This window comes from Bombina bombina, chromosome 2 (genome assembly GCF_027579735.1).
Source record: "Bombina bombina isolate aBomBom1 chromosome 2, aBomBom1.pri, whole genome shotgun sequence".
Lineage (NCBI taxonomy): Eukaryota > Metazoa > Chordata > Amphibia > Anura > Bombinatoridae > Bombina > Bombina bombina.
In genome coordinates this window covers 804,198,877-804,221,647 of record NC_069500.1, presented here as the reverse complement: position 1 = coordinate 804,221,647, position 22,771 = coordinate 804,198,877, and the positions used below count along the sequence as shown (strand labels likewise).

Genomic DNA, 22,771 nt, shown 5'->3' with positions numbered 1-22,771 from the left:
TTTATACTATTGTAATATCCATTCTGTCTCATGTGCGTACAGTTGCACTTCAGAGATAAGATTTTTTATTAGAGCCAACTTTGTCTTGATTGTTGCATGAAACATTCGGACAAGAAGTTTTTTTATATCCGCAGCCTTCTCCTCAAGTGTGCTATATATATATTTAAAAATAATAAATAAATATATATATATATATATATATATATATATATATATATATATATATATATATATATATATATATATATATATATATATATATATATATATATATATATATATTTATTACCATCCGTATTTAAGTGCCCTGCATTCCTTCCAAGACTCCCCTGGAGTTATATTGCAAGACATCGTTTCCCACTAGTGCGAAGCAGTCACGAGTGTGTTGTCTGCTTTTCTCATGCTGCAGGGAGAGCGCAAGAGGAAATCTAACCATTCAGTGAGAAAGGTTCCTGTCACGGTTGTTACTATCTCAAGGTTCCCTCTCAGATGTGAGAGAGAGTATACTTCGGTAGCATCTGAGGATAAAATCTCAGCTTCTGACAGTGTAATTCCTCCTGCTGATACTGAAGTTGTATCTTTCAGATTTATGCTGGTATACCTCCGTCTGTTACTTAAGGAGGTTCTAGCTACTCAGGACAAATTTTTTTTCTACATGGTGAAATATATGTGACGTTTTAACATTTAAAGTCACAGTTCAATCTTTTCTATGTTTAAAGTTTTCATAAAGGTTTACTACTACGGTTACATCGTTCTGTTTTGAATATGCAATAATGGATTGCAACTGTTTATATGTTTAATTAACAACAACCAGAGGTTCTTCAGATAGTTTTTTTTTTTTTTCTGAATCAACTTTCTTTTTAAAGCAGACATGGCTCAGGAATCTATTGATAAGATTCAGTTTATGCCACTAATCTCTCCTCAAGTGTCCCAATATAATAGCCCTTAAAGGCAGTGTTTTGTGGTTTATCTCTATCTCCTTTTGGAGTTACTTTGCCATTGTTTTCCCCATGTTGCGGTTGGGCATTAGGACATGGGTACATCAGTGAATACGTTTTTCCGAATGTCTCTTCTCTCAGAGCTAAAGGGAAGATTCTTCGGTAGTGTCTGGGGTATATATATCTATATAGCTATCTCAGATGGTAATTCTTTTTTTTTTTTTTTTTTTTTTTTTTAGTACTTTCCTTCAAGGAGGCTTGGAAAACAGTTTCCAGGGAAGAAGTCTTTTCCACCTTAACTATAAGATTTTCTATTCCCATAGAAGGTTTTTTGTAGAAGTTTAGACCCTATGATACAAATTTTAAGGGTCTATTCCATACAATGTTTGTGCATGAATGTCTCCCTTCGAGTTATCAATTTGGGAGACAATGTTTTGAGTTTCTTTTTTACTCGTAGGACAAGTGAAACTATCAGACAAGGAGACGGCGGAGCAGTTTTTGTTATTTTAAGAGTTGTTTTGGAGATCTAAGTATTGAAAAATTTTAGATCTCAGACGTCTAAACAAGCTTCTTGGGGTACCGTCCTTCAAGATGGAAACTATTTGTTTCTTTTTTCTTTAACCCTGGGCAACGGTAGATAACAGGACGTGTTCCTACTTGTTCCCGTCCACTGGGATCATCCAAAGTTTCTCTAACAGTTTGTATTAATACCAATTTCTCCAACATAGGTGTGTCCGGTCCACGGCGTCATCCTTACTTGTGGGATATTCTCTTCCCCAACAGGAAATGGCAAAGAGCCCAGCAAAGCTGGTCACATGATCCCTCCTAGGCTCCGCCTACCCCAGTCATTCTCTTTGCCGTTGTACAGGCAACATCTCCACGGAGATGGCTTAGAGTTTTTTAGTGTTTAACTGTAGTTTTTCATTATTCAATCAAGAGTTTGTTATTTTCAAATAGTGCTGGTACGTACTATTTACTCAGAAACAGAAAAGAGATGAAGAATTCTGTTTGTATGAGGAAAATGATTTTAGCAACCGTAACTAAAATCCATGGCTGTTCCACACAGGACTGTTGAGAGCAATTAACTTCAGTTGGGGGAACAGTTTGCAGTCCTTTGCTGCTTGAGGTATGACACATTCTAACAAGACGATGTAATGCTGGAAGCTGTCATTTTCCCTATGGGATCCGGTAAGCCATGTTTATTACGATTGTAAATAAGGGCTTCACAAGGGCTTATTTAGACTGTAGACCTTTTTTGGGCTAAATCGATTGATATTAACCTTATTTAGCCTTGAGGAATCATTTATTCTGGGTATTTTGATATAATAATATCGGCAGGCACTGTTTTAGACACCTTATTCTTTAGGGGCTTTCCCAAAGCATAGGCAGAGTCTCATTTTCGCGCCGGTGTTGCGCACTTGTTTTTGAGAGGCATGGCATGCAGTCGCATGTGAGAGGAGCTCTGATACTTATAAAAGACTTCTGAAGGCGTCATTTGGTATCGTATTCCCCTTTGGGTTTGGTTGGGTCTCAGCAAAGCAGATACCAGGGACTGTAAAGGGGTTAAAGCTTAAAACGGCTCCGGTTCCGTTGTTTTAAGGGTCAAAGCTTCCAAAATTGGTGTGCAATATTTTCAAGGCTTTAAGACACTGTGGTGAAAGTTTGGTGAATTTTGAACAATTCCTTCATGTTTTTTCGCAATTGCAGTAATAAAGTGTGTTCAGTTTAAAATTTAAAGTGACAGTAACGGTTTTATTTCAAAACGTTTTTTGTACTTTCTTATCAAGTTTATGCCTGTTTAACATGTCTGAACTACCAGATAGACTGTGTTCTGAATGTGGGGAAGCCAGAATTCCTATTCATTTAAATAAATGTGATTTATGTGACAATGACAATGATGCCCAAGATGATTCCTCAAGTGAGGGGAGTAAGCATGGTACTGCATCATTCCCTCCTTCGTCTACACGAGTCTTGCCCACTCAGGAGGCCCCTAGTACATCTAGCGCGCCAATACTCCTTACTATGCAACAATTAACGGCTGTAATGGATAATTCTGTCAAAAACATTTTAGCCAAAATGAACCCTTGTCAGCGTAAGCGTGGATGCTCTGTTTTAGTTACTGAAGAGCATGACGACGCTGATATTAATATCTCTGAAGGGCCCCTAACCCAATCTGAGGGGGCCAGGGAGGTTTTGTCTGAGGGAGAAATTACTGATTTAGGGAACATTTCTCAGCAGGCTGAATCTGATGTGATTACTTTTAAATTTAAATTGGAACATCTCCGCATTTTGCTTAAGGAGGTATTATCCACTCTGGATGATTGTGAAAATTTGGTCATCCCAGAGAAACTATGTAAAATGGACAAGTTCCTAGAGGTGCCGGGGCTCCCAGAAGCTTTTCCTATACCCAAGCGGGTGGCGGACATTGTTAATAAAGAATGGGAAAGGCCCGGTATTCCTTTCGTCCCTCCCCCCATATTTAAAAAATTGTTTCCTATGGTCGACCCCAGAAAGGACTTATGGCAGTCAGTCCCCAAGGTCGAGGGAGCGGTTTCTACTTTAAACAAACGCACCACTATTCCCATAGAGGATAGTTGTGCTTTCAAAGATCCTATGGATAAAAAATTAGAAGGTTTGCTTAAAAAGATGTTTGTTCAGCAGGGTTACCTTCTACAACCCATTTCATGCATTGTCCCTGTCACTACAGCCGCATATTTCTGGTTTGATGAACTGATTAAGGTGCTCGATAGTGACTCTCCTCCTTATGAGGAGATTATGGACAGAGTCAATGCTCTCAAATTGGCTAATTCTTTCACTCTAGACGCCTCTTTGCAATTGGCTAAGTTAGCGGCTAAGAATTCTGGGTTTGCTATTGTGGCGCGCAGAGCGCTTTGGTTGAAATCTTGGTCGGCTGATGCGTCTTCCAAGAACAAGCTACTAAACATTCCTTTCAAGGGGAAAACGCTGTTTGGTCCTGACTTGAAAGAGATTATCTCTGATATCACTGGGGGTAAGGGCCATGCCCTTCCTCAGGATCGGCCTTTCAAGGCAAAAAATAGACCTAATTTTCGTCCCTTTCGTAAAAACGGACCAGCCCAAGGTGCTACGTCCTCTAAGCAAGAGGGTAATACTTCTCAGGCCAAGCCAGCTTGGAGACCAATGCAAGGCTGGAACAAGGGAAAGCAGGCCAAGAAACCTGCCACTGCTACCAAGACAGCATGAAATATCGGCCCCCGATCCGGGACCGGATCTGGTGGGGGGCAGACTCTCTCTCTTCGCTCAGGCTTGGGCAAGAGATGTTCTGGATCCTTGGGCGCTAGAAATAGTCTCCCAGGGTTATCTTCTGGAATTCAAGGGACTTCCCCCAAGGGGGAGGTTCCACAGATCTCAGTTGTCTTCAGACCACATAAAAAGACAGGCGTTCTTACATTGTGTAGAAAACCTGTTAAAAATGGGAGTGATTCATCCTGTTCCATTGAGAGAACAAGGGATGGGGTTCTACTCCAATCTGTTCATAGTTCCCAAAAAAGAGGGAACGTTCAGACCAATCCTAGATCTCAAGATCTTAAACAAATTTCTCAAGGTCCCATCGTTCAAGATGGAAACCATTCGAACTATCCTTCCTTCCATCCAGGAAGGTCAATTCATGACCACGGTGGATTTAAAGGATGCGTATCTACATATTCCTATCCACAAGGAACATCATCGGTTCCTAAGGTTTGCATTCCTGGACAAACATTACCAGTTCGTGGCGCTTCCTTTCGGATTAGCCACTGCTCCAAGGATTTTCACAAAGGTACTAGGGTCCCTTCTAGCGGTGCTAAGACCAAGGGGCATTGCAGTAGTACCTTACCTGGACGACATTCTGATTCAAGCGTCGTCCCTCCCTCGAGCAAAGGCTCACACGGACATCGTCCTGGCCTTTCTCAGATCGCACGGCTGGAAAGTGAACGTGGAAAAGAGTTCTCTATCCCCGTCAACAAGGGTTCCCTTCTTGGGAACAATTATAGACTCCTCAGAAATGAGGATTTTTCTAACAGAGGCCAGAAAGACAAAACTTCTGGACTCTTGTCGAATACTTCATTCCGTTCCTCTTCCTTCCGTAGCTCAGTGCATGGAAGTGATCGGGTTGATGGTAGCGGCAATGGACATAGTTCCTTTTGCGCGCATTCATCTAAGACCATTACAACTGTGCATGCTCAGTCAGTGGAATGGGGACTATACAGACTTGTCTCCAAAGATACAAGTAAATCAGAGGACCAGAGACTCACTCCGTTGGTGGCTGTCCCTGGACAACCTGTCACGAGGGATGACATTCCGCAGACCAGAGTGGGTCATTGTCACGACCGACGCCAGTCTGATGGGCTGGGGCGCGGTCTGGGGATCCCTGAAAGCTCAGGGTCTTTGGTCTCGGGAAGAATCTCTTCTACCGATAAATATTCTGGAACTGAGAGCGATATTCAATGCTCTCAAGGCTTGGCCTCAGCTAGCGAGGACCAAGTTCATACGGTTTCAATCAGACAACATGACGACTGTTGCGTACATCAACCATCAGGGGGGAACAAGGAGTTCCCTAGCGATGGAAGAAGTGACCAAGATTATTCTATGGGCGGAGTCTCACTCCTGCCACCTGTCTGCTATCCACATCCCGGGAGTGGAAAATTGGGAAGCGGATTTTCTGAGTCGTCAGACATTGCATCCGGGGGAGTGGGAACTCCATCCGGAAATCTTTGCCCAAGTCACTCAACTGTGGGGCATTCCAGACATGGATCTGATGGCCTCTCGGCAGAACTTCAAGGTTCCTTGCTACGGGTCCAGATCCAGGGATCCCAAGGCGACTCTAGTAGATGCACTAGTAGCACCTTGGACCTTCAAACTAGCTTATGTATTCCCGCCGTTTCCTCTCATCCCCAGGCTGGTAGCCAGGATCAATCAGGAGAGGGCGTCGGTGATCTTGATAGCTCCTGCGTGGCCACGCAGGACTTGGTATGCAGATCTGGTGAACATGTCATCGGCTCCACCTTGGAAGCTACCTTTGAGACGAGACCTTCTTGTTCAGGGTCCGTTCGAACATCCGAATCTGGTTTCACTCCAGCTGACTGCTTGGAGATTGAACGCTTGATTTTATCGAAGCGAGGTTTCTCAGATTCTGTTATCGATACTCTTGTTCAGGCCAGAAAGCCTGTAACTAGAAAGATTTACCACAAAATTTGGAAAAAATATATCTGTTGGTGTGAATCTAAAGGATTCCCTTGGGACAAGGTTAAGATTCCTAGGATTCTATCCTTCCTTCAAGAAGGATTGGAAAAAGGATTATCGGCAAGTTCCCTGAAGGGACAGATTTCTGCCTTGTCGGTGTTACTTCACAAAAAACTGGCAGCTGTGCCAGATGTTCAAGCCTTTGTTCAGGCTCTGGTTAGAATCAAGCCTGTTTACAAACCTTTGACTCCTCCTTGGAGTCTCAATTTAGTTCTTTCAGTTCTTCAGGGGGTTCCGTTTGAACCCTTACATTCCGTTGATATTAAGTTATTATCTTGGAAAGTTTTGTTTTTAGTTGCAATTTCTTCTGCTAGAAGAGTTTCAGAATTATCTGCTCTGCAGTGTTCTCCTCCTTATCTGGTGTTCCATGCAGATAAGGTGGTTTTACGTACTAAACCTGGTTTTCTTCCAAAAGTTGTTTCTAACAAAAACATTAACCAGGAGATTATCGTACCTTCTCTGTGTCCGAAACCAGTTTCAAAGAAGGAACGCTTGTTGCACAATTTGGATGTTGTTCGCGCTCTAAAATTCTATTTAGATGCTACAAAGGATTTTAGACAAACATCTTCCTTGTTTGTTGTTTATTCAGGTAAAAGGAGAGGTCAAAAAGCAACTTCTACCTCTCTCTCTTTTTGGATTAAAAGCATCATCAGATTGGCTTACGAGACTGCCGGACGGCAGCCTCCCGAAAGAATCACAGCTCATTCCACTAGGGCTGTGGCTTCCACATGGGCCTTCAAGAACGAGGCTTCTGTTGATCAGATATGTAGGGCAGCGACTTGGTCTTCACTGCACACTTTTACCAAATTTTACAAGTTTGATACTTTTGCTTCTTCTGAGGCTATTTTTGGGAGAAAGGTTTTGCAAGCCGTGGTGCCTTCCATTTAGGTGACCTGATTTGCTCCCTCCCTTCATCCGTGTCCTAAAGCTTTGGTATTGGTTCCCACAAGTAAGGATGACGCCGTGGACCGGACACACCTATGTTGGAGAAAACAGAATTTATGTTTACCTGATAAATTTCTTTCTCCAACGGTGTGTCCGGTCCACGGCCCGCCCTGGTTTTTTAATCAGGTCTGATAATTTATTTTCTTTAACTACAGTCACCACGGTACCATATGGTTTCTCCTATGCTATTATTCCTCCTTAACGTCGGTCGAATGACTGGGGTAGGCGGAGCCTAGGAGGGATCATGTGACCAGCTTTGCTGGGCTCTTTGCCATTTCCTGTTGGGGAAGAGAATATCCCACAAGTAAGGATGACGCCGTGGACCGGACACACCGTTGGAGAAAGAAATTTATCAGGTAAACATAAATTCTGTTATTCTGGTATCTCTGTGGGCGGTATTTCGCTTGCGAGGAATTGCGGTGGCATCTTATCTAGACCACATCCTATTCCAGACACCACCTTTTCAACTAGCTAGATTCCACGCTTAACTCTCGTTTTCCTTCCTAGCCCTTCACGGTGGAAAGGTTAATTTGGATGAGAGTTCTTTAATCCCATATACAGGGGTAATTTTGAACCATAATAGCTTCTTTATTGATGTAGATTTCTGATAGAAGTCTAGACGTCAAAGATTTTTGATACTTGTCTAGTTCTTCAGTCCACTCCTTGGCCATCGGTGGCCTAGTATCATGGAGGTATTGGTGCTGATGGTTCAGCAGTGGGCTTTGTCCCATTTGCTCGGCTTCATTGTTGACCTTTGCAATTCTATATGTTTAGGTAATGGAACGGAGGTTATTCGGATTTGTCTTCTCGAATACATTTGAATTCCTATAGACATCCTGGAGCTGAGAGCGATATTTACTGCCTTTTTGACCTGTTCACAGTCGACTTTATTTCAACTTCTCATGTTTCAGTTGGAAAACTTCTTTGATGGCTTTCATCAATCTTCAATTATTAAATGGGAACGAGGAGTTCCTTGGCAATGACAGAGGTAACCAACTTTAATTCAGTGGGCAGAGGCCCATTCTTGTTGTCTGTTAACGATCCACATCCCAGGGATGGACATCTGGGAGGCGGATTTTCTGAACAGGCAGATCTTTTCTCCAGGACAGTCAGCTGTGGTAGCAGAAGGTTAGTGTAGCTGTCTAGCAAGCGGAGGGTTTGCAGTTTGAAACCAGCTGCAGCTATTTGCGCCTTGACTGTGCGCGCACACGCTGTTTGGGGTCTTCATCCGGAAGTGTTCTCCAGCCTGCTTCTCAGGTAGGGTCAGCCGGAATTTGACTTTTTGGTTCTCGACGGAATGCCAATTTTTCGAGATTGGGGTCGAAGTCCAGGGATCCCCAGGCAGTACTGATAGATGCTCTGGCGATTACTTGGTTCTTCAGTCTTGCATACCTATTTCCAGTGTTTTTGCGCTTCTTTCTCAGATCATTGCTTAAATCAAACAGGAGAGGGCACCAGTGCTCCTCATGGCTCCTGCGGGGCCTCGCAGGATTTGGTTTGCAGATCTGGTGGTAATCACTGCCATCTTGAAAACTCAGGTTGGGGAACGGCCTTCTAATTCGTGGGGGTTTTCTGATTCGGTCATGGGGACCATGATCCGGGCTCGTGAACCTGTGCTTAGAAGGATTTCCCATAAGATATGGTGTAAATTTCTTTATTGGTGTGAATCCAAGAGCTACTCATGGAGTAGATTTCGGTTTTCCAGAATTTTTTTCTTTTCTCCAAGTAGGATTGGGGAAGGGTTTATTGGCAAGTTCCCTAAAGGGTCAGATTTCTGCCTTATCTATTTTGTAGGCCAACGTCTGGTGGAGGTCCCTGACGTTCAATCCTTTTGTCAGGCTTTGGTTGGAATCAGGCCTGTGTTTCAAACCCATTGCTCCTCCATGGTGTCTGAATTTGGTTCTTAAAGTTTTATTTCTTGTTGTCTTTTCTTCAGCTCGAAGAGTGTCTGAACTTTCGGAATTACAATACGCTTGTCCTTATCTTATTTTTCTTTCAGATAAGGTAGTTTTACGTCCTAGCCTAGGGTTCCTTCCTAAGGCTGTTTCAATCAGGACCAATAATCAGGCGATTGTTTGTTGTTCTTTCTTTGTGTCCTATTCCTTCTTCTCAAAGGGAACGTCTCTTGCATGGTTTGGACGTGGTCTGTGCTTTAAAATTTTATTTACAAGCGACTGTGGACTTCGTCAGTCATCTTATTTGTCGTTTTTTTCTGGAAGACTTATGGGTCTGTATGCTACGGCTCTCTCATCTTTTTGGCTGTAGTGTATCATGCATTTTTCATGTGAGACTGCTGTACAGCAGCCTCTTGTATGAGTTGCAGCCCATTCCACTAGGGATGTTGCTTCCTCGTGGACATCCAAGAATGAAGCTTCTGTAGCCAACGTTTGCATGGCTGCAACCTGGTCTTCTTTTCACATTTTTTCTACTTTCCAAATTTGATACTTTTGTCTCAGCTGAGGCTGTTTTTGGGAGTTGGGTTCTTTAAGCAGTGGTGCCTTCCGTTTAGGTTCCCTGTCTTGTCCCTCCCTTTTCATCCGTGTACAATAGCTTTCGTATTGTATCCCACAAGTAAGGAAGAAATCCGTGGACACATCGTATCTCTTGTAAAAGAAAATAAAATTTATTCTTACCTGATAAATTTGTTTCTTTTACGATACGATGAGTCCACGGCCCACCCTGTTTTTAGAAGACAGGTCTTTAATTTTGTTAAACTTCAGTCACCTCTGCACTTTGGCTTTTCCTTTCTCTTCCTAACTTCGGTCGAATGACTGGAGTGGGAGGGAAGGGAGGAGCTATATATACAGCTCTGCTGTGGTGCTCTTTGCCTCCTTCTGCTGACCAGGAGGCGATATCCCACAAGTAAGGATGAAATCCGTGGACTCATCGTATCGTAAAAGAAACAAATTTATCAGGTAAGAATACATTTCCTTTTTTTTGTTTTGTTTTTTAAATAAAGCCCACTTTTTCTGTAGTGTAGCTGCCCCCCCTCCATACCCTCCCCCTCCCAGATCCCTTTTTAAACATTAAATTCCCCCTCCTCTGCCAGCCACCACCTTTCTGCCAGTACTTAAGATGATGGGGACAATTGCAGGGTGGGGGAGGGAAGAGAGCTGTCTGGGAGGGATCAGGGGATGGGTCATGTCAGGTGGGAGGCTGATCTCTACACTAAAGCTAAAATTAACCCTTCAAGCTCCCTAATTAACCCCTTCACTCCTGGGCATAATACACGTGTGGTGCGCAGCGGCGTTTAGCGGCCTTCTAATTACCAAAAAGTAATGCCAAAGCCATAAATATCTGCTAATTCTTAACAAAGGAGATCCCAGAGAAGCATTTACAACTATTTGTGCCATAATTGCACAAGCTGTTTGTAAATAATTTCAGTGAGAAACCTAAAGTTTGTGAAAAAGTAAACAATTTTTTTTTATTTGATCGCATTTGGCGGTGAAATGGTGGCATTAAATATATCAAAATGGGCCTAGATCAATACTTTGGGTTTACATACAAAGAGAGAAGCGCTCTACCAGGAACGAACAACAGCTCAGTGGCTTGTTCTATGGCAATTTACCACCCGGAGGCAGCCTCTTTTAGATCAGTGTGCTTTTCACAGAAGAAAACTTTCCTGAAGTATATCAGTCTGATCCCGCCAAGTAAGGTCAGTCCAGCTCCGAAATACTAGGCAATTCACCTCTGAACAAGGAACATGACAACCCCAGACGATCGTTTCGGCCTCCTATGGGCCTCGTCAGTGAGGTGCAGCCACATTCCTCTAAGCACACTGGGCAAGGAGTCCACGTCTGGTTTCCCCCATCACCCATAGGGAGACTTCCCCAGGGTCATAATAATTTACATACAAAGAGAGAAGCGCTCTACCAGGAACGAACAACAGCTCAGTGGCTTGTTCTATGGCGATTTACCACCCGGAGGCAGCCTCTTTTAGACCAGTGTGCTTTTCACAGAAGAAAACTTTCCTGAAGTATATCAGTCTGATCCCGCCAAGTAAGGTCAGTCCAGCCCCGAAATACTAGGCAATTCTCCTCTGAACAAGGAACATGACAACCCCAGACGATCGTTTCGGCCTCCTATGGGCCTCGTCAGTGAGGTGCAGCCACATTCCTCTAAGCACACTGGGCAAGGAGTCCACGTCTGGTTTCCCCCATCACCCATAGGGAGACTTCCCCAGGGTCATAATAATTTACATACAAAGAGAGAAGCGCTCTACCAGGAACGAACAACAGCTCAGTGGCTTGTTCTATGGCGACCAGGTTGAGCGCTTCTCTCTTTTTATTTATGCAAATTATGACACTTAGGGAAGTCTCCCTAAGTGTGATGCGGGAATCCAGACGTGGACCCGTTGCTCAGTGTGCTTAGAGGGATATGGCTGCACCTCACTGACGAGGCCCACAATAGGCCGAAACGTACGTCTGGGGTTTTGCTGTTTCCCTTGTTCAGAGAGGGATTGCCTGGTATTTCGGGGCTGGACTGTACTATGAAGTCAGGATCAGACTGATATGCTACAGGATAGTTCTTCTCTGTGAAAGGCACATATTGAGCAAAAAGAGGCTGCTTCTAGGGTGGTAACTAGCCATAGAACAAGCTATTATGCTATTATTCGTTCCCAGGTTGAGCGCTTCTCTCTTTTTATTTATGCAAATTATGACACTTAGGGAAGTCTCCCTAAGTGTGATGCGGGAATCCAGACGTGGACCCGTTGCTCAGTGTGCTTAGAGGACTATGGCTGCACCTCACTGACGAGGCCCACAATAGGCCGAAACGTACGTCTGGGGTTTTGCTGTTTCCCTTGTTCAGTGAGGGATTGCCTGGTATTTCGGGGCTGGACTGTACTGTGAAGTCAGGATCAGACTGATATGCTACAGGATAGTTCTTCTCTGTGAAAGGCACATATTGAGCAAAAAGAGGCTGCTTCTAGGGTGGTAACTAGCCATAGAACAAGCTATTATGCTATTATTCGTTCCCAGGTTGAGCGCTTCTCTCTTTATTTATGCAATACTTTGGGTTGTCTACTAAAAAAAATAAAAATATACATGTAAAGGGATATTCAGGAATTCCTGACAGATATCAGTGTTCCAATGTAACTATCGCTAATTTTGAAGAAAAATTGTTTGGAAATAGCAAAGTGCTACTTGTACTTATTGCCCTATAACTTTATAAAAAAAAGCAAAGAACATGTAAACATTAGGTATTTCTAAACTCAGGACCAATGTTAGAAACTATTTAGCATGGGTGTTTTTTGGTGGTTGTAGATGTGTAACAGATTTTGGGGGTCAAAGTTAGAAAAAGTTTGTGTTTCCATTTTTTCATCATATTTTATAAAAAATTTATAGTAAATTATAAGATATTATGAAAATAATGGTATCTTTAGAAAGTCCATTTAATGGTGAGAAAAACGGTATATAATGTGTGGGTAAAAAAATTACAGCTAAACACAAACACTGCAGAAATGTAAAAATAGCCCTGGTCCCAAACGGTCAGAAAATGGAAAAGTGCTCTGGTCACTAAAGGGTTAAAGAAATCATTGAACATATGAAGTACTTTGAATGCATATTTCCTTGAATGTACATTTTATTAAAGATACATTCTAATGTTGGAACTATCTCACCCACCAATGTCTTTATAGATCTCTATCGGGATCTGATCAGGGCCGGGTGCTTTATTGGCTGCTGCTGCCTTGATTGTCTGCTTGATTTCCTCTTGTGAAATTGGGCTGTTTTTTGGTCAAGACTATTACTCAATATTTTTGCGACTTATCCCAAAATTGTAATTTATAGGGCTGCAACTAACTATTATTTTCATAATAGATTAATCAGCCGATTATTTTTTCGATTAATAGACTAATTGGATTTAAAAAAAATAATCATATATTTAAAGTAAAATCCACATACTGACTGTTATAAATATAAACTTCAGACTAAAACTTTACATTAGCACAGCTATCCAATTTTTCAACCAACAGCATAACAAATTATTATAATCAAGCAAAAAAAAACCCACAAACTGTTTCAAAAGAGGTAAAACTAGAAAGAGGTAGACCACCACTGTTAATGACATTGTTATTCACTCTTTCTAAAACTTTGCATTCAAATGCAAAAACGACCACATGCTCCTGGCTGAGGCTGGCTCTCTTTTTGCAGCTATTTTGCCTGCAGCAGAGAAGAGGCGCTCAGATGGTGTTGAGGTGCCTGAGATGCATAAGTAGGGTTTTGCCAATATCACCAAGGTGGGATTTTTATCTTTTTTAACTCTGCAACAATGCAAAGTTCCTCTTAACAAAGTAAGCTTGGACTTCATTCTTATATAAAAATATCTTGACTATCTATATGTAGTGGTAAATAACAAGCTATAAAGTTAGGGGAAAAAATATCTAGTCCGCACTTAAAATAACAGATATATACTTAGAGGTTGAATTTGGTACATATTACAATTAATTAAAAATATTAAAAAAAACAAGAAAATTCAAAAGCGCTAAGGACTTTATATCAATAACAGGACAAAGCCTTACACATTTATCTATACAGTACATATAATCAGCAATAGCAAGCGATCTGCTAATAATAATAGTGCACATCAATTCAAATAACAACTCCCATTAATCTAGGGCTAGGTGTAAATAATAAGCTCAGCACTATATCATGCAAAGCATTGTCCCAAATCACCTGATTTAATATAAACAATCCAAATGTGACTCCTATTATATCTGGGTAACACATAAGCCAGGAATAGTTGTAAACTTAAAGGGACACTCAAATCAAAATTAAACTTCATGATTCAGATAGAGCAGGCAGTTTTAAACAACTTTTCAATTTACTTCCATTAACAAAATGTGCACAGTCTTTTAATATTTACACTTTTTTATCGCCAGCTCCTACTGAGCATGTGCAAAAGTTTACAACATATACATATATGCATTTGTGATTGGCTGATGGCTGTCACATGATACAGGGGGAGTGGAAATAGACATAAACTTTGCAATTTATTTAAAAAAAAAAATCTACTCATTTGAAGTTCAGATTAAAGGGCCATAATACCCAAATGTTTAAACACTTGAAAGTGATGCAGCATAGCTGTAAAAAGCTGACTAGAAAATATCTCCTGAACATCTCTATGTAAAAAAGAAAGATATTTTACCTCAAAAGTTCCTCAGTAGCCACCTCCCATTGTAAAGGATTTCTAAGCAGCATTTTAGTGTGTCTGTCCTGGGACAGTTGAAAGGATGAGCATCGTGAACTCTCATATTATTTCACCAATCAGGTAAAGGAAGCTTACTATGAAATCTCATGAGAGTTAAGTCAAATCTCATGAGATCACAGTAAGAGTTCATGACCTCAGCACTGCTGATGCTGATTGGCTGCTGTTCATTTCTTCATTTTTATTTTTTTATTTTTACCTGCAGCTGGGATAAGGTGAAGTATAACTTTTTACACAGAACTTACTCTGCTGAGCTGAGGAGATTGTGAGGTAAAATATCTTCCTTTTTTACATAGAGATGCTCAGGTGATATTTTCCTGTCAGCTTTTTACAGTTTTTTATCAGTTTCAAGTGATTTAGCATATGAGTATTATGTCCCTTTAAGTACTATTGCATTGTCTTCTTATCATGCATTTGTTGATTATGCATATCTACTGTATTGACTGGTCATTTAAAAATAAACTTATACTGTCCAGAAAAAGTGAAAAGTAACTTCTGTAGACGTCCTTTAGTCTAAGCGCATAACTGTAAAACACAATACCATGTGCAGGAGCTCATTGGAGGGAAGCAGCTGGTGCTGTGCACAGACCAACTTATTGCAAACCAAATAATCGATTATAAGATTCGTTGACAACTATTTTCATAATCGATTATATTGATTAGTTGTTGCAGCTCTAGTAATTTAGTTGAATTACATATGGATCCTTCTGAATAAACCTTTTGGAAATATTCTAATATGTATTTGTTTATTTCTTGAATGTTTGAATATCTTTTATCCCCTAACTTAATATCCTCAATGCACTGTTTCCACTTTTTAAGATTGACTTAAAGGGACATAATACTCGTATTCTAAATAACTTGAAGCTGATGCAGTATAACTGTAAAAAGTTGACAGGAAAATATTACCTCACAATTTCTTCAGCTAACCAGAGTAAGTTATGTGTAAAAAGTTATACTTCAGTTATTGCCCAGCTGCAGGTAAAAACAATAAAAAACAAAGAAATTAACTGCAGCCAATCAGTATCAACAATGCTGAGGTCATGAACTTTTACTGTGATCTCATGAGATTTGACTTAGCTCTCATGAGATTTCATAGCAAACTTCCTTAATAGGCAAATGAATAGGGAAATAACATGAGTGTGCACTAGGCTCACTCCCTTGTCTGTCCTGGGACAGACATACTGATTTGCGGCTTAAAAGTCCTTTACAATGGGGTGTGAATACTTAGGACATTTTGAGGTAAAATATCTTTATTTTTTACATAGAGATGTTCAGGTGATATTTTTTATAATCGGCTTTTTACAGCTATGCTGCATCACTTTCAAGTATTTTAACATTTGGGTATCATGTCCCATTAAGTTAGCCAGAAACCGTCTGGCTTTTCCACTGTGCCTATAATAAACGGCTCTTGTCCTCAGATCCTCCTGTCTCAATAACTGGTTGCGAAAAATCTCTTTCCCTCTTTGCCCCATTATACTTATTCCAAAGGTTTTTTGAAGGATCGTTTACATATGAATTAAAGCAGTTTCGTAAATGATTAGTTGTCTGTAAATCTTTAGCTTGCTTTCTACGTTTTTTACTAGATAGGCTTTAATCTCTCCTCTTATAACTGCTTTAAACGCTTCCCAATATATCTCACGTTTATCTTTATATGAATGATTAAAATAACAGAAATCTCTCCATTTCTTCCTCAACCAATCTTTAAAATGGGTATTTGTCATAAGATAAGTGTGAAAATAGAATCTTGCAATATTATTTACCTTATATCTTTTAATTTGCAAACTAAGGGACAATATTGTGTGATCGGATAGAATGATTTCTTTAATATTGTCTGCCATCTCTATTCAGAGTATTTTCTCTGAAACTAGGAATGCATCAATTGTAAACATTGTTTTTTAACTTTGTGATTCACAAGAGAACATTCTAGTGTCTGGATTCTTAATTCTCCAAATATCTTTAAAGGGACAGTCAAGTCCAAAAAAAACTTTCATGTTTCAAATAGGGCATGTCATTTTAAACAACTTTACAATTTACTTTTATCACCAATTTTGCTTTGTTCTCTTGGTATTCTTAGTTGAAAGATAAACCTAGGCGGTATGAAGGCCGCCTAATCTAAATGCATTTTGATAGTTTTTCACCCCTATAGGGCATTAGTTCACGTGTTTCATATAGATAACATTGAGCTCATGTACGTGAATTTACCATGGAGACTGCTCTGATTGGCTAAAATGCAAGTCAAAAGAACTGAAATAAGGGGGCAGTCTGCTGAGGCTTAGATACAAGGTAATTACAGAGGTGAAACGTGTGTAATTATAACTGTGTTGGTTATGCAAAACTGGGGAATTGCTAATTAAGTGATTATCTATCTTTTAAAATGACAAAAATTCTGGTGTTGACTGTCCCTTTAAGCCTTAGCACTTTACAGAAATTTTAACTTCTTGTTTACATTTTTTATTTAAGAAAAGTTTTACTCTGTCTAAAGATGGATGCATCACCATGTTCAGATCACCTGCTAATGTTTTTTGTACTATACTGTAATAATTTTATTTGAAGCCCATCCCAGAAGTCCCTATCTAGTCTGTTAGATCCATATACATTGAATAAAACTAACAACATTCCTTCAATTTCCATCTGCAAGATAATATATCTTTCCTCCATATCTAGTTCACTCGAAAGGATATTATTATATTTAAGATTCTTATTAAGAAGGACCGCCACTCCTTTTTTCCTATGTAGACATGGAGTTGCTATATCTTCTCCTACCCATCCTGTTTTGAGTTTAGTTAATTATTGCTCTTTAAGATATGTTTCTTGTAACATGGCAATATCAAAACTAAATTGTTTTAATATATTTTCCTTTTAATTTTTGATGAAATCCCCCAACATTCAATAAAGCTATTTTAATTTGTTCTTTCATCTTAAAATATGTTTTAAAATATTCTATGCCCTATAAGCACCTTTAAAATATCCCTTTTCGGATATCGGAAAAGAGAGAGGAATAGAGGGTAAAAAAAAGGGGGTAGGAAAAGGAAAACCAAAAAAATAATTTACTCTCAAAATCAATACCATATGCCATTTGTAGAACAACCGTTTTCTAGTACACTATATGTATAAAACAACAAGAAAAACCAGAGAGAACAGTAATCGTCTAAATACAACCAAGCTAAAATAATGTCTTGATTAATTATTAAACCCTATAAGTTCTACCTATTCTTTTTTGTTATTGAATTTATAACAGTAAATTCATAGTGCTGGTTATTTTTTTATTTTTTATTCTTATTATTTTTGTCTTCCTTGTTTAGGGGATTTACTGTATGTGTGTTTGTGGCTGATATTCACTCACACTCTGTCAGGCAATTGTATGTTACTTGAGTAGTTTAAATCATTAGGTTTCTAAGTAAACTGCTCAAGTCAATAGAAAACACTAATATGATACTGAAAATACATCTATTTTTTTTTTTTTAGAGAATTCCACAAGTGCTGAACAGACTGAAGTGTCTTACAAAGGGAGTTTGATTGCTGTCTTGGGTAAGTACATTTTGTTTTCACACCCTGTTTAGTGATTTCTGTAACAACTATTCCTTGTACCTATAATAATGGTGAAATTTGGAAATATATGTAGAAAGCATCTGCAGTTTTTTTTTATTTTTTTTTTATTTGTTTTCTTTTTATTTTCAATTCAAAAGAAGAGAATAACACATATTGAAGAGACAGTTCACATAAATATCGTAACATAAGCAACTGTGACAGAGTAATACCATGGTAGGACAGTTTATGTGACGAGAGGAAAAACCCTTGTAACTAAAATATCCCAACAGCCTATTGTCCATGTTACTTCATCCAACGCTAATACAATAGGGTTCCAAGGGGAGAAAAAAGTTAGAGAGAGTTATGTATAAAGGAACCCCAGTTATTTAAAAAACCGGGCTGTTGGTGTCTTTTCTCATTTTAAGTGTTGATGTGAGTTCTTCTCTTTAGAATGTACCGTTGGTATCATCTGTTTTCATAGTAATAAAAGAGAACCTATCTCAAAGGTAACATTTAACATAAGTTAAAGAAGGGGAATAACGAAAAAAGGAGAAAAAGAAAAGGAGAAGATATCAAGAATGTTGAAGTACTGAAGTTTTTAAGTTTCCGCTCACGCCCCGTCTGCATACCGCACACCCCCATCTTATGAGAAATAAGCTCAGTATGTAAGAGAATATTTACACGGTTTGTTAAGGGGGTCTGGGAATTCTCCTGCTGGGTGCCGTGTATGAGCCGTTAGTTGGATTGAACCTGCGTATCTGCGAATGTGAAGGATTCCCACAAAAACTGCATATCTTGATATAAGGAGAGTTGACCTAACTTAAAATAGTGTAATCACTCTAAGAGTAGATTCCTGCTCACTAGCGCTTTCCATTCTCGTGCGGAAGGTATCTGTGTGGATTTCCACTTTTTAGGGATTAACTGATTAGCTGCGTTTAGCATTAACTGATAGAGGTGTTTTCGTATTTTGCATGAGATAATAGGGGGTTGACATAGTAGAACCAAGTCCGGGCTGGGGGATATATTTGTGTTTAGTACTTTGTTTATGTTTTGGAAGATTCCTGACCAGAAAGGTTTTATGAGATCAGACTCCCACCAAATGTGGGAGATGTGGCCTTCTTGTTTACAACCCCTCCAGCAATAAGTCGTGGAGTTCTTATATATGAATTTTAACCTTGTAGGGGTCAGGTACCACCTCATCATTATTTTAATATTGGTCTCTTTTGCTTGTATTGAGTGTGCGGAGTGTGTCAGGTTGTCAAACCTGCGTGCCCAAATTTTGGGTGAGGTACTAGTCTTAAGTTCTAAATCCCATCTTTTCGTGTAAGAGGGGAGAAGTGGGAAAGTCTTGGAGAGAATTAATTTATGGAATTTAGAGATTGTTCCCGATGTGTATTCTCTGGCTATACAAATTTGTTCAAAGGGGTAAATGGCCTTGTTAGGTCCTTTATGGGTTTATGTGTGGCAACATAGTGTCTCACTTGATGTAACCGCAGCCAGTAGGCCAGAAATGGATGGTTTAAGGTGTCTAATTGACTTTTGGTTTTAAGGACGTGGGTGATGTCTGTCACTAAATGCATAGGGAGAGATTTAATAGGGTTTACGATTTGTGGGGAGGCTTGAATGAGGCCCGGTGGGAATTCTGTGTTAATGATTGTGGTAAGAGGAGAGTATCTGGAGGATATTTTGTTTGGAATTTTACAGATCAGTCTCCAATCTGTCCATGTTTCATTTGTTATTGAAGAGGATGAAATAGTGTATTTATTAAAATACGCAGGATTCCAGCAGATATCATCCAAGTTATGAGACATTGATAACGAATTTTCAATTTGGGCCCATTTTTTGGGATTTCGACCTTCTAGTTTGCACCAGTCAGCAATTCTCTGTAAGGAGATTGTAAGCTTATAAGAATGGAGACGAGGGACTCCCAAACCTCCATCACTGGGGGATTTATAAAGCGTATTTCTATTAATTCTCGGAGGTCTGCGTCTCCATATATATCATCATTTATGATTTTTTGCAGTACATCTAGATCCTTCTGTATACCTGGGATAGGGATTGTTTGAAGTACGTATAGTACTTTTGGGAGTAGAGTCATTTTTGTGGCGTGTATTCTACCCAACCATGATATATTTTTTTGGGAGCCAAGCAGATGTGAGGGACCTAAATTCTGAAATTAAGCTACCATAGTTATGCATGCGGAGGTCTTTCATATTAGGGGTGATGCGGATACCTAGGTATTTCAAATATTTTGTCTGCTGTTTGAGGGGGCAGGATAGTCTTAATGAGTCTAGGGATTGGCTGGAAAGGTTTATAGGCAAATATTCCGATTTCGTCACATTGACTAGGAAGTTAGAAACGTTCCCATAGTGGCCTAATTCTAGAATGGTTGAATGGAGTGAGGAGAGAGGGTTTGTGAGAGTCAGGAGTATATCATCTGAGAAAATAGCTAATTTATGGGAATGTTCGCCAATATCAATCCCCTGGATTTGATTATTATGTCTTATTTTAATGGCTAAAGGTTCTTGGGATAAGATAAATAGGAGTGGGGAGACAGGGCCTTGTCTAGATCCGTTTCCGATTTCAAAAGGGTCAGAGAGCGTGCCGTTTACCCTTATTTGTGCCGTCGGGTTGGTATATAAAGCAAATATTTTTTGAATGAAAGGGTCTGGGAAGTTAAATCGTTTCAGGGATTCTTGGAGGTATGTCCAGTCAAGTCTGTCGAATGCCTTTTCGGCGTCAGTCGATAGGAAAACAGTCGGGATTTATTCTGTGAGATGAACTCTAGGAGGTTAAGGACTTTAACTGTGTTATCTTTGGCCTCTCTTTGTGGCACAAAACCAACTTGGTCTTGATGGATCAAAGACGGTAGGAGTAAGGTGACCACGTGTCCCGTATTGCCCGGGACAGTCCCGCATTTTAAAGGTCTGTCCCGGGTACCTCCATCCCGGACTGACTGAAACTGACAGCACACTGTGACAGCTGACAGCACTGACAGGTCACGTGGATTGATTGACTCACTTTCACTAAGACTAGTCTCTAGGGTGGCTTGTTGCTGGCTTCCCGCAGTGTAGATAGTGAGTGTTGAGACTCCTCCTAGACTCCAGTCTCCGGACAACATCATCCCAGGGGCAGGGGGCCAGACTGCAGACCAGACCAGAGGCGCCGGATATGAATTTATTTTAATATATGCAAGTCAAGATTCCCCCGGCTGGGCCGGCCCACACCCGCCACCCCCTCTGGTTACCATCTAGTCTAGTCTAGTTCTTGCCTCTATATAATGCGATACGATATGTCGCTGGCTGCGTGGACTACTAACTGGACCTGGCCTGTGGAGGACGTTAGTGGAGTTGGAGTTGAGACCGGTGGACTGGAGAGAGTGACTGCTGTGCCTGACAACTCCGTTGGACAAGCATTAGGTAAGTAACAACATGATCATAGGGCAGAATTTACAGCTTTGCTGCACTCGGTTGGAGAGAACCGTTTGATAAGCTGTAGGAGGAACACATGTTCTCTCCCCTGTGGCTGTCTGTATGCGATGGTCTGACAATGCTTTATTTCCCTGTTTAAATTGATGCTTCAAGGGGATTTTTAAATCCTTAACAGTTACTGTATTAGTCTGTCTGTTTCCCCCTGTACATGATTTGTCAACATTATTAACGCATTAGTAGAAGTGAGACTAAGAATTCCTTGATGAGCTCACCATATTATAATGGGTTAAGATTTGTAGCTGGTCCCTGATTGACAGGAATGCTGAAAAAGCAAAATCTGCCATATGCAAAAGTCCGTGGATAAACCTATGAGGGAGACATCCCCTCATTTGTGACAGTATAATAAACAAGTGACTAGAATTTCATAGCAGTAGAATCAAAGACCTTCCCCCTTGGCCTCTGCATGTTTATTGTAGCTGCAAATTGCAAAGGTGTTTTGGAATTCATTCAACTCTTATTGCTACATTTCCATAATCCTGTATATTTCCTTAAGCTTTTACTTGCATTTTCATATAGGACAATATTTTAACACAGTTTCAGTTGACATGGGAAGATGACTTCTTTTCTGTTTAAAGTTAAAATGTGTTGGGTATTTAATAAAATATTGAATTTGTTTTTTTATCACCTTTTTTTATGGGGGGGGGGGGCGGCCCAGGGGGGTGCTTTTTGGGTGAGAGAAAAAAGTGTAATCAAGTTTTTGGGGATTAAAATATCTCCACACATCGTGTAAGACCAACATTTTAAACTTCCGCAAAATCTTGGTGAGATTTGGGGTTTTGGCTCTAGATTCTGGATTTGAGCAATCTACTGTGGGGTCTAGAGGAAAATTAAGATCTCCTGCAACAATAAGGGAGCCTTTTGCTTCTTTCGCGATTAAGTCTGAAATTGAGTTTACAAATTTTGTCCTGTCTGGAATTAGGAGCATATGCATTTACGAGCGTTACCGGTTTACCATATAATAAACCTTTTAAGCAAATGTACCTGCCTTCTTTGTCTGGGATACACCGTGTTTTAATGAATGGTATGGATTTGTAAATCAGGATGCTGACTCCGTTAATTTTTTTATTGAGATTAGTGCTGTAGTAGTGTTGTGAATAGTGCGGGGAGAAGTATTTGGGAATATTTTTGGCTTTGAAATGCGTCTCTTGGAGAATCAATATGTGCCCACCTTTTTTTTTTGAAGATCATTAATGGCCATTCTCCTTTTATGGGGGCAGTTTAATCCCTTGACATTTTGTGTGAAGATGACTAGATCCTGGGGTGTGTAGTTACCCATTTAAATAATGTGGGAGTGTAAGCTTTGTCGGGTAAAATGGTAGGGGGTATACAATATGGACCGGAGCGAGAGCTTCCTAGCATCTGCAGTTTTTATTTTGAGAGAGAAATATTAAAATGTTCTGTTGA

At 40.1% G+C, this 22,771-nt stretch overlaps 1 protein-coding gene across 2 annotated transcripts in view; it reads left to right on the top strand.

Annotated features, from left to right (window-relative positions):
- CD320 (CD320 molecule) overlaps positions 1-22,771 on the top strand; it is a 92,836-nt gene that overhangs the window by 55,740 nt on the left and 14,325 nt on the right. For both annotated transcript variants that reach the window (XM_053703004.1, XM_053703003.1), the window contains exon 12: positions 17,814-17,876. In XM_053703004.1, the coding sequence (XP_053558979.1) occupies positions 17,814-17,876 (63 nt within the window). The remainder of the gene's footprint in view (positions 1-17,813; positions 17,877-22,771) is intronic.